At 53.2% G+C, this 11,497-nt stretch overlaps 1 protein-coding gene across 6 annotated transcripts in view; it reads left to right on the top strand.

The window, feature by feature from the left end:
- ARHGAP26 (Rho GTPase activating protein 26) overlaps nt 1-11,497 on the top strand; it is a 130,873-nt gene that overhangs the window by 112,989 nt on the left and 6,387 nt on the right. For 3 of the 6 annotated variants that reach the window (XM_014948075.1, XM_014948074.1, XM_014948077.1), the window contains 2 exons: nt 5,200-5,310; nt 7,883-7,974. In XM_014948075.1, the coding sequence (XP_014803561.1) occupies nt 5,200-5,310; nt 7,883-7,974 (203 nt within the window). Of the gene's footprint in view, nt 1-202; nt 281-5,199; nt 5,311-7,882; nt 7,975-11,497 lie in introns of those variants that run through there. The other 3 variants (XM_014948076.1, XM_014948078.1, XM_014948079.1) reach the window with 3 other exon arrangements.

Consider the following 11,497-nt stretch of genomic DNA (forward strand, 5'->3'; position numbering starts at 1 on the left):
GGGCACGGACCGGCAGGAAAGGCCAAAGCCTCGGGAGATGCTGGGCTCCAGACTGGAGGAGTTCCCTCTGCTGCTTCTCCTGGGGAAGAGTCCCCACCTGCTGCTGAAGACTCTGATTTTAGCCGCTTCGGTGTTTCCTGCTCCTGGTATTTTTGGTTCTTAGCATTTTTTCTCTCTGTTTTGTTTCCCACTGTGCACCCAGCAGGCAGAACCCCTCGCAAAGTCCTCCAGAGTAAGAAGAAGGAAAAAAAAAAAAAAAAAAAACCAGATGACATTTGCTTCCTCCCACACACAACAACGAGCATCACAAAGGTCAACGCGGACCTTGCTGGCAACATACCCCTCCTCAGCTGCGCCGTGCCATTCTCCTCTCCCGCTCCGCATGGATTAAGAAAAAAAAAAAAAAAAAAACTCCAGATGACATTTGCTTTCTGCAGGCAGAACTGAAAGCGGGCAGCAGCCAACATTTCCCCAAAGCCTCTCACCACCTCTGCTCTTGCCATGAGAAACAGAAAGGAAATTGGATCCTACAAGAAAACCCTTTTCCAAAACGCAGAGACCTCAGAACAGGCCGTTCGCTCGCGGGCACTGGCTTCTCCGGCGAGGCAGGACTCGGGTCTGGCCGTCACATCAGCTCAGAAAGGTGATACTCAAGCAGTATCTTTGAAAATAAATACCCGTGTTTCACGGAAGGGAGATGAACCCTTCGTGCCCATCGAGCCCCCGCAGCCTGTAGGCGCCGGGAGGAGCAGCTGAGGCCGGGTCCTGCGACATCCATCTGTTCTTCTTGAGGAACCGTGGTGGGAAGAGTGGCGGAGCAGGACGGTGAGGCTGCCCAGGGGCGGCACCATCATCGCGGGACCACGTTCATCTCCTCCGGGACCAACCGGATTGAAACAGGATGGTCTTCATGCTTTAAAATCCACATGCTGTCCTTACTTAATAGTTCTCTCCATTGTTTTGGTGGGTGCAAAGAGTGATTTCTTTGCCACCAAGGATCCAAAGGCACCAAAATCCTGCTCAAAATTATCGATAGCTTCTTAGATAGAGGCCGGCCCGCGTGCTGGTTCTTGCTGTAAGGCTTTTTTACTGCAAAATCCCAGAAATAACTCTCTTCTCTGAGAATCGCACTGATTGCATTGCGCAGTGTAATTAGCGTAGCAGAGGGTGCAGTTGGTGGAGCGATGACAGAGCTGACTTTATGAGTAGTGAGAGCTGCATTCCTTTAAAATGATTTCATCTCAAAAAGTGCGTTGGGAATTTCTAGTCCCGGAGCACTGGGCGGTGGGATATTCCTTCCGTCACACAGCGAGGAGGACCTGGGGTCAGTAGTGGAGGTGGTGGCCAGCCTAGGAGATGGCCTCATGCACTCAGACCCCGCTGCCCACAGAGGTGGTGGCAGCTACGTCAGGAGAGCTCCAGGTGTTGTTGGCAACTCTCAGGGGGCACAAGCCCAGCCACGTTTTGGTTGCCATCTCATCACCTTCTCCAAGGCCCACCTTGACCATGGGCCAAGCTTCTCCTTGAGAAAGGTGTTGCTGTGCCCTTTATTTGCTCTCTCCTACCCCAGTGTGGGGCCTTTGTGGCCCATTAGATGCTGCTGCCTGCTGGATTTCTAACCAGTGAGAAGATGGGCTGATGGCTGGAGGTGTCTCTAAGCTGTCCTAGGACTCATCCTGCCCTTGCAGAGGGTTCAGTGGAAAGGAACCTCCGCTGGAGCTGGGTCTGCTTCCCAAGGCAACACTCCTTGCCTACAGAAAATCCTTGCACGGAGCAGGTAACGTGCATTTGCTGCTTTTTGAGGTCACCAGGGTGGAGGAGGCTACTTGGATGGTGAGAGGCTGTGGTAAGATGAAAGGCACACCTAGGAGTTCCTCTGCCTTCCAGGGGAGAAACCCATGCATTCATATTCCATTTGCCCTGCAGAGATTTAGCATCTTGGAGGCTCGTTATAGTATCTTAGCTGTGTAGAGCCAGAGGACACCGCATACAGGTATTATAACCAGTGGGCTCTGGCTTCCTAAATACTGGTTCCTCTTGCAATACTAACAGTGAGGGACATGTTCTCGTTCCTGCTGCCCAGAGGAGAGCACTCTCCACCTCTTCAAATGCATCTAACGTGCTCTCTCCATTAGAGGGCAGAAGCAGGCTTGTGCACTGAGAAAATAAAGCAAAATTACCTGCCCTATGTGCTATACAGCTGGTTGTGTTAAGGGAAGGTAGGACATCATCACGAATGGCCAGACAACTACCCCTGCTAGAAGGAGAAAGAAGCAACCAGAACTGGTGCTGTAAGGGTTAACTCCTGCGATTTTGGGCTGACCTTGGTGGTCTTTGCAGCACCTCCTTCTGTTTGAAGTTGGAAATAGATTTAATATATGGTAAGTACCAATGTCTAACAGCTTTGTTAAAGACTAGGTAATACAGGTAATTGCTCATTTTTCAAAAGACTGACAATTTCGATGACAGCAAGATGCAAAAAGGGTTGTTTTTAAATAGTGACAATTATTAGGAGAACATTTGGAGGATTTCTGTTAATAGTCTGCCTGTGAACGTTCCCTGTTTTACCGCTGTGATGCGTTGCTGTATCCCATTTCTATCCGCATGTAATCCTCTAACCTAATAAAGGTATTGCCCGTAATTGTAAAGGGAAATCATTGGTTTCTGTTGAATCCAGTGACACGGCTTCTGTAAGGGGTAAAGAAGCCAAGAGTTTGGCCTTAAGCAGAGAGGGACCTCAGAGGAGCCCAAGCCAACAATTTAACCTTCTTCAGTGTCCTCTAGGTGCCATTGCAGTGGTGATATTTATGACGTGGCACTTTCCCCCTAGAAATTGGACCAAATCCACAGATCTATCCTTTCAATTTTGAGTTGTCACCATCAGAGAATGCCAGAGAGTGCTGGCTGCCAGCTGTGCTCACATGGAAGGGCACATGGGAGCTGCCAGCCAGAGCCACTGGTCTCTTGGCCAGTGCTGGCCCTGGTGGAAGACCCAGGTAGCCCGAGCTGAGCCTGGTGTGGGCGAGGAAGGCTTCAGGGGGTTGGTGGCACAGGCACGTGGGCTGGAGGGAAGCTGGTGTGCCAAGAGTGGCATTTTAGTCTAAAGCTGCTAAATTCAAGCTGAAAGGAAGAAAATTACAAGGAAAGACAAAATTCAAGATTAATCATAAATATTTCCTGGAGACCCTCTTGGGTGTTGGGGAAGGTTGGTTCTTTTTGTTTTAAATGATAGAGGTTGAGGTTTTATGTTCAGCTTGAAATGGAAGAAAAATGTTTGTGATATTCTCTACTCTGTTAATGTAAGAAACATTTCATTCTGGGCCTAAGGAGCAGAAACTGAAGGGCTGAAACAATGATCTTCCACCGTTGTGGTCTAACAGGTATTGAATGATCATGGGTCAGCCCATTACCCTTTTTACAGAGACTTCATCTTTTTATTAAAGGTTGAAGAGGCAGCACTGGCTCCCCTGGCTGCTGCCCACGCTCTGTCCCTCTGTGCCTGTGCTGGTGCTGCCCATTTTGATCGTTTTGGAGGGGAAGGAGTTACCTTCATCCTTCTTGGAGGTTGGTTTTTTTTTCCCAAGGTGGCTCCTGGTCCAAGCCATGCTCCTCAGGAGGCTTCTCCTCAAGCGTGAAGAAGGCACATCACTGCCCAGTGCACAGTGACAGGAGGAAATCTGAGTTAAACATATCTAGAAGAGGTTTTTATAATCCTGAACAGGTATTTGGAACAGGTTATATTTACAGGCGGGAGCTGAGAGGGAGGGCTCTGCCTTTCCCTCCTCCTCGTAGTTACTTGGCTGCTGTCAGGAAGCAGCTCAGCGACTTCATCCCCTTCCCCTCCGAGAAATACCAGTTCCCTGGGACGGGGAAGAAGAGATGAAGAGCTGGCCTCTGGCATGTGGTTAGTCCTGGTGGTGCCCCTTTCCCTCCCTCCAAAGTCCTTGGTGTGACCCATAAATCCCCATTACTGTAGGGCTGAGGAGCCACATGCTCTGGAGCCCTCCCCATCCCGAATCCCTTCCCTTCCCATTGCCTCAGGAGCCTCCAGCTTGGGGATGGGGATGGGGATGGGAATGGGGATGGAGATGAGGATGGGGATGAGGATGGCGGTGGGGATGGCCCAGGGGTTGCCTGTGGGGTCTCACCCTACCCACACCTCATCACAGAACCATGTGATCAGAGGTATCATCCCTCTCTCAGGGAAAAAAGCATAAATTGTGTTTCTTTTACAAAACTTCTTGGTTTTACAGAGGCATTCCCTGTGGGGAGAGGTTTTTCTGGTGTTTTATCAGGGACAGAGGTTACAATCTGATAGAGAATACGGATGAGTCCGTAAGCATGGAAACAGTAGAAAATTAATCTGACTCAGATTGGTGTTTTAGAACAATAATTGCTTTTTGGTGAACCTGAGGGTGACCTAAATCGAACATTCCGAAGGAACCAAACACTTCTCACTTCACTTCTGCATGCATTTACTTGATTCAGTTTCGGTTGACAGCCGTAGCTGAAACATGAGGAATCAAGGGCAGTTTGCATGAGGAGGAAAAGAGTTCTTCAATGTAAAACATGGAAAAAACCAAATCAATGAAGTTTTTATAGTGCTGAAGTCATAAGGACGGCCAGAGCCATGGTTACCTTGATGTAAGGTGTTTAAATGACCTGGGGTCCCAGCACAGCCCTCGGGTGGGATGGAAACCCCAGCCCTGGCTGGCTCCCTCCTGGAGATAAGGAGCTTCTCCGGGCTCCCGGCCCCTCTGGTTGGAAATGCAAACAGGAGGTGGTGGCCGGGCACCGTGGATCGGGGCCCAGACTCTGACACCGTGACACCTGACGTACAAAAGGGGGATGGAGGCTGCTCCCAGGCATCACTAACCTCCAGACACCATCGGGCACTGCTGGCAGCAGTGGGGGAAATAAAACAAGGCAGGTAAGTGGCTGGGTTGCCAGCGGCGAGACAGCCCTTCTCTGCACGCGGGGTGTCGGGCTCAATTGGAAGATCCAGCTCTTGTTGTCCAGAGAAATGCAGATCTGGCCTTGAAACGTTTCCCAAGGTCCTGGCACTTCATTTCGTAGCTGTGTCTCATGCTCTGAATATTCCCAAGGCACTCGCTATCGTCGGATGTCGTCTGACTGTCTCTTGGTTACTGTTTGTTTCTGTGGTTGCACGTTGATGAGGTATCTGGTTATGTCTTGCAGCCCTCAGAATCCAAGCCCAACGTCACCCCTCTCACCGTCCTGGCCCATGTTCTCCGCGCCATCAAGTCCTATGCCCACCTCCTCTACGTCCAGCGACTCATCCCCCATCAGGTCTGTTGCAGAACTCGCTTTGCTTCTTGTTGCTTTTGCTATTTTCTGTTTTGATTTACTCGGTTTTCCCCCACTTGGCTTTCCTTTTCCCTTTGCATCCTGCGCAAGCTCCCCCAGTATCTGCACTGAGCAAGAGCGGAGCTTTCAAAGGTCCCCGTCCCAGGGGAGACCCTTTGAACCCGGGTTGAGCCCCCGGGAGGTCACCTCACCCTCGCGGTGCTCGGTGGTTTCTGTGGGTTTTCCCGGCCAGTTCAGCTCCCGTGGTTCACTTTGCTCCTCCTGGAGACAGGTAAGAGGGTGCTGCCTTCCCGGCTGCTGCGGGGGGTAACAAGCCTTTGTAAAACGCTGTGATACTTCATTTTCTGACCAATTCCTTTTCTCATCTGGAAGCTGAGGAGGGTAAAGAACATGGGGCAGCACAGATGTTTGCCTGCTGAGTGCCCGTGTCTCCAGCGCTTGGGCATCACTGGAGTCAATCAGTTACAGCCAGGCAGAAGATGCCTGCTTACTGGACAGAAGATGTCCAGAGGGCCACTGGAGCAGCAGGGCAGGCAGTGCTGGCCACCAGCCTGGCAAGCAGGAGGACATACATCCCCCTGTGCCCCCCAAGACTCCACAGCAGGGACTGGCACCGCCTGGGGGTCCCGTGGCTTTTGGCACTGGTGATGTTGTCATGCCACAAGCCCACCATGGGCAGCGTCTGGGACCTGCGGGTACCAGGGGATGCTCAGGCCAGGGCAGCATTGCCTCTGGGGCATCTGATCCATCTCTGGGGCATCTGATCCATCATCTCTGGCCTGTGGAGAAATCCTCGGGAGGGGTTTCTCTCCCCCAAGCCCACCCTGGTGCTGTGGAGCAGGAGGACGTCGTCATCCCTGGTGGATTGTGTCTCCCAGCCCCTCGGCAGGGACACCCGTCCCTCCTCCGAGGGAGACGTGTCAAACCTGTCTGTTGGTGGCACCGAGCGAGCTGTCCCCACACCTCCAGCCGTGCAAACGCCGCCTGTGCCGCGGCTGCTGGCTCCTCGGGGTCTTTTATTTGTTTTGCTTCGTGTCTGCAAAGGCTGGCAAGGGCGTCATGCCATCCAGGCAGCCTTCCTCCTCTGGGGCAGGGAGGCTCATCACCCCCCAGACGGCATGAGGTGAAGCTCCTGAGTGCTTTGCTGGCCTCGTGCCACGCTCGGAGGCACAAACCCAACCTTTTCCCTGAAACCCCCACAGGGCTCTGATGGGGGCAGTCGCAGCAGGGGCCGCGGGGCTGCAGAAGTCATTTTGGGGGAGAAAAAACAACAGCTTTAACAATTCCAAGGTAGTAAGCCCGAAAATACCTTTTGTTTTTCATCTGAGAGTCTCCCCCATGCGCTGTGTGTGAGCGGTGCCTCCCCGGCAGCCAAGGACCCTCTCTGGAGCAGGAAGAGTGTTTGCCCATCCTGGTTTTTAAGTGTTTGGTGGCTGCTCGTGTCGGCCAGCTGGAATTTGGAGAGGGGAGACCTCCTCTTTGGGGCTGTCTGCACAGGAGAACCCAAACCCTTCCCAGCTCCCCTGGTTTGTGGGTTCTGGGTAGAGGCAAAGCACTGTTGTGTGCTGCTTCCCTGGGCTCGCTCAGGGAGAATGCAGAAGAAGTTCAAGATGCCAGAATGATAAAAGTTGGTGAAAAGGTTGAAGTGGGACATGGTGACACCTTGTTCCTTACCCCAGCAGCTCCTGGGGGCTCTCCCATCACTTTGCTCGGCCATGCTGGGGCAGACTGGTCTCACGGGCCAGCATCTGGGCAGGTTTGCTCCATGGCTCCATGGCAGGACAGGAGGGTGGCTGCAGGTGCCAGGGCAGGCTCTGGGTGCCTGCGTGTTGCTGGGGGGCTCTGGAGCTCCTTCCTTTCCTCCCCGTTTCTGCTGGCGATCTGCTCCATTTCTGGCTCTCTCCGCTCTCCTTCCCTCCCCCGCAGCGTGGGCACGCTGGCACTTCCCCACTAACATCTAATGGTTCTTAAATCTTTTTTATCTTCAGGTACAGCCTCTACAGAAGCGCAGGAAATTCTTCATGGACCTGCTTGTTTTTCTGTGTTGAAATGCCCTTCCCCAAGCACTAATTCTTCCTCGCAGAGCTCTCCTCGTGTTGGCAGCCGCGCTGGGAGGGCGCTGGGCTGGGCAGGAGCGGGGCTGGTGGGCAGTGGGTCACTACTGGATCCTGCTGCCCCCAGTTACGGCCCCTCAGAGACCCACAAAACACTTCCAGCTCCTGATGTCCTTCTCCCGTCCAGCACCTGGAGCTCACCTGGGGACCCCTGGCTCGGAGCTGGGTGGGCACCGGTCCTGGGCTCTGGTCCTGGTGGTGCCCACTGGGCTCAGACTGGGATCTGCAGACTGGGGGCTCATCCCTGAGAGCCTTCAGCCTCCTCTGGTGTCTTCCTCGCTCTTCCCCTGAGCAGCATGACCTCAGACCCTTGCAGAGCAGCAGAGGTCCTTGGACCCCTCTTCGACCTGCACCTCTTACATGGCCCCCCCCGCGATGCAGTGCTGCTGTGTGTGAGTGGAGGATTTTTTATAGCAATAAATTCTTTCTCTTTTTTACAGCTCACCGCTGCGGAAGGCCCGGGCTTTGTACGCCTGCAAAGCAGAGCACGACTCCGAGCTCTCCTTCACGGCGGGGACCGTCTTCGATAACGGTGAGTCCTGGGGGGCAGCAATGGGGGGGCAGGAGCCTCCCCCGTCACCTCAGAACAGACACTCTCCTGTCCCAGCATCTCTCGTGTGTGTGACGTAGGTGGGAGATGCTGCAGAGCCCGTGTTAGCAGCAGCAGGAGTGAGGCTGCAGAGAAGGACACTTGGCTCTTACTCATTTTAGGGCTGAGTTTTGCAAATTACTGGTTTTCTCCCCGTGACCCAGGGAATGATTTGGACTCTCAGTTCGTGGGTTTCCTTTCAGTCCCTTGTTTAAGGACAATCCCGATTCCACCACTAGAAATCCCATGAAAAAAGAAAGCAGAAATACATGAAACCCAGGCCCTAAATCTGAGGTGTATCTTGCCCTACTTTCTGTTCCCAGGCTGAAGAGAGCTGAGCATCAGCTGTCTTTGGGATCGGTGTGAAAACTGCCTTTTCACGATCCCAATTTATTTCCTAAGGGGAATAAATCCCAAGGGAGACGTGTAAGGTAGGAGGGATGAGTAGGTGGGACCTCCTTATACTCCCCCTGAGATGTCCACTTTGCCACCCCCAGCCTGGCTCAGCGGGTGCCACTCCAGGTCCCTGTCACTGCCCTGCCCGTCCCCGTGGTGTCCCATGGGTTTCCTTTCAGTCCCCTGTTTAAGGACTATCCCGATTCCACCACTAGAAATCCCCTGAAAAAAGAAAGCAGAAATACATGAAACCCAGGCCCTAAATCTGAGGTGTATCTTGCCCTACTTTCTGTTCCCAGGCTGAAGAGAGCTGAGCATCAGCTGTCTTTGGGATCGGTGTGAAAACTGCCTTTTCACGATCCCAATTTATTTCCTAAGGGGAATAAATCCCAAGGGAGACGTGTAAGGTAGGAGGGATGAGTAGGTGGGACCTCCTTATACTCCCCCTGAGATGTCCACTTTGCCACCCCCAGCCTGGCTCAGCGGGTGCCACTCCAGGTCCCTGTCACTGCCCTGCCCGTCCCCGTGGTGTCAGAGCCACTGACCCGGGGTGAGGGGTGTTGTGTCCCCAACAGTGGACGTGGCCGAGCATCCCCAGGGCACGAGGTGATGGCACACGTGGGTGATGGGCTCCCAGTGACCGTGTCCGTCAGGACCAGAGCTGGGTTTGGGCAGGTTGTTGAGGGGAAGGTGCAGCCTTGCGGGGAGGAGCGAGCAGAGGTTCTGCAGGCTTGGGAGTGCAAAGTGCAGCAGGAAATAAAAGACACAGAAAAGAAAGTTTGTCGAGGCAGGGTGTCACCTCTGGGCCGTGCTGTGTCAGCGCTGGCCGTGGAGCAGGGACGGGGGCCAGCGCTGACCCCGCTGCCTGCACTGTTTGCCTTTTGGCAGCTCCCCCGCTCTCCACCCGCTCCCCGGAGCTATTTGAGACCTTGCAGTGCCCGTCCCAGGGCTATGCCACCGCCACACGGCTGTGCCGGGCTGCCCCACGTCCCTCCCGGGGACACGGACCCTCGCTGAACGGGAGGGAGGTGGAAGGGAGAGGCTGGCGAGTGGCTGCCCCCCGCAGCGTTACCATATACAGCCCAGGCCTCGCTGCCCTTCTGGGGAGGAGAGATTAGCTTCCCAGTATCAGCACCAGAAATATGCCGTGCCGTTGCCGTGATGTTTCGCGCAGGAGATGGAAAAGTAGCATGTGCTTGTTGTTTTTTCCCCCCTCTGGATGCTGAGAGCTGGGAGAGGTGGGCTCTGGTTAGTCAGATTTTTGGAGATGATGTTAATGAACCTGGATTTTTCTGCTTCCTGCATCAAGGGAAAGAGACTGTGCCCCGTGGAATTAAGCAGCTGTGGTTTAGGTATAATCCCAATGTAAAGAGAAGACTTTTTACTACTTTCCAAGTAGTTCTTGGCTTTTATATGTTAAGCATTGTCATTTGGGAAACTGCTACCACATGCACTGGTTTTGCCCTGGGACATGTGAGAATATGGCAGAAAGGGGAAGAGAATGAATACATGCGAATTAAAGAAAATACTTTTCCTAAGCAGCTCCATAGATATCTTATAAATAAACATGGTCTCCCCTTTGAGAGCCCGTGGGAATTAGAGCAGCCAGGAGGGGAACAAGTTTGAATTAAATACATTGTGTTTGCTAGATAAAAATCAATGGATTATTCAAGGGGAAAAAAATATACAGCATGTTCCAATCACTTAGCAGCATAGCCGGGGCTCACGTTGGCTGAGGGAATGGGTTAGGAACAGCACTGCTTGGTGGAAATATTGTTGTGATGAAGGGGTTTAATAAAACCCAGCAAAAGCAAATGGATCTTGGCAATAGTTAGAGACAGGTTCTTGTTTGGCTTCGAGGCTCTCTGAGGCTGCACGTGGAAAAGCGGCGTCTGGGTCCGGCGGGGAGCGGGGATGCTGTGGGGATGCTGTGCCCCACACCGAGTGGCACCCACGGAGTAAATAACTCCATGTTTTGAGAGCTCCAGTTAAACTCCAGAGCATTAGTTACGTGAAACCTGGATTTTCCAGCAGATCTTGTGCACCTGACAGTCGTGTGCCCCTGATGTGGCGCTGGATGGGAGGGACGTCCTGGGTCTGTGGGGGCCTGGAGTCGGGGAGGGTGAGAGTCACAGGTCAGAGAAGGGATGTTCATGAGGGTTTTTAAGGAGCAATCACCCCTGAATTGGAAAACTCCAAGTTCTGAAGCAAGGGCCCCCCACCTGAGCTGCTGTTGCCACACACTGAGATTTTACATCAGGAAGGTTGGGTTGCATTTGTGCTCTAATTCTGCAATAATGAGGTTCTCCTCCCTGTCTGCTCGTGTGCCCTGCTCTGGCTGGCACTTCCTGCGCAGAAATCAATGCCTCTCTTTGGGATAGAAGTGATTTTTTAAGGCAAAAGCAGTAGCTCAGCTCACGTGACTTTTGGTTAAAGCACTTTCCCAGCCCATTTGCTGAGACCGGGGGGATGAAGGCTCAGGGCCATCTCTGGGCTGCACTCGAGAAGCACCGCCACATTTGTGCTGAAAAATGTGAATTTTTCAACACATTTCACCCCCCGGCAGCTGAGGGAGGGTAGGCAGGGGCAGGTGGGTGCTGTGGGGGGGGCAGGCACCGTGCCGGTGGGGCAGGGAGCGGGCAAAGGGGGGACAGCAGGGGCTCCCTTGGCTGTCGCAGTGATGGCAGACACCGTGTAGGCGAGCAGAACCCGCAGAGAGTCACAGAAATAGCTCTGAAATTCCAAGCTGGCACTGTTCATCCCGGGGGATGCGGGGAATGTTCCTCTGCCCGCGTTGGCACAACCCTGGCTCCTGTAAAATCAGCAAATTTTCAGTAGCTGATTGAATAAAGAAGGAGCGTAAGTCTTCTGCGGACTGATCAGATTTCTCGTTTCACAGAAATAAAATCAGGGTGTTTGCCTCCCTCCCGGCAGCGGCTGCTAAAGCCGCCTCTCCTGGGACGTGCAGGGTGACGAGGTGATGGAGGTGCCCACCTCCTCCCCGGCTTCGGAGAGATTTTAGCACAAATGTGGAGGAAGTTTTGAGCCTTTTTTTTTTTTTTTTTTTTTT

The sequence above is a fragment of the Calidris pugnax genome, unplaced genomic scaffold (assembly GCF_001431845.1).
Source record: "Calidris pugnax isolate Ruff unplaced genomic scaffold, ASM143184v1 scaffold27, whole genome shotgun sequence".
Taxonomy (NCBI): Eukaryota; Metazoa; Chordata; class Aves; order Charadriiformes; family Scolopacidae; genus Calidris; species Calidris pugnax.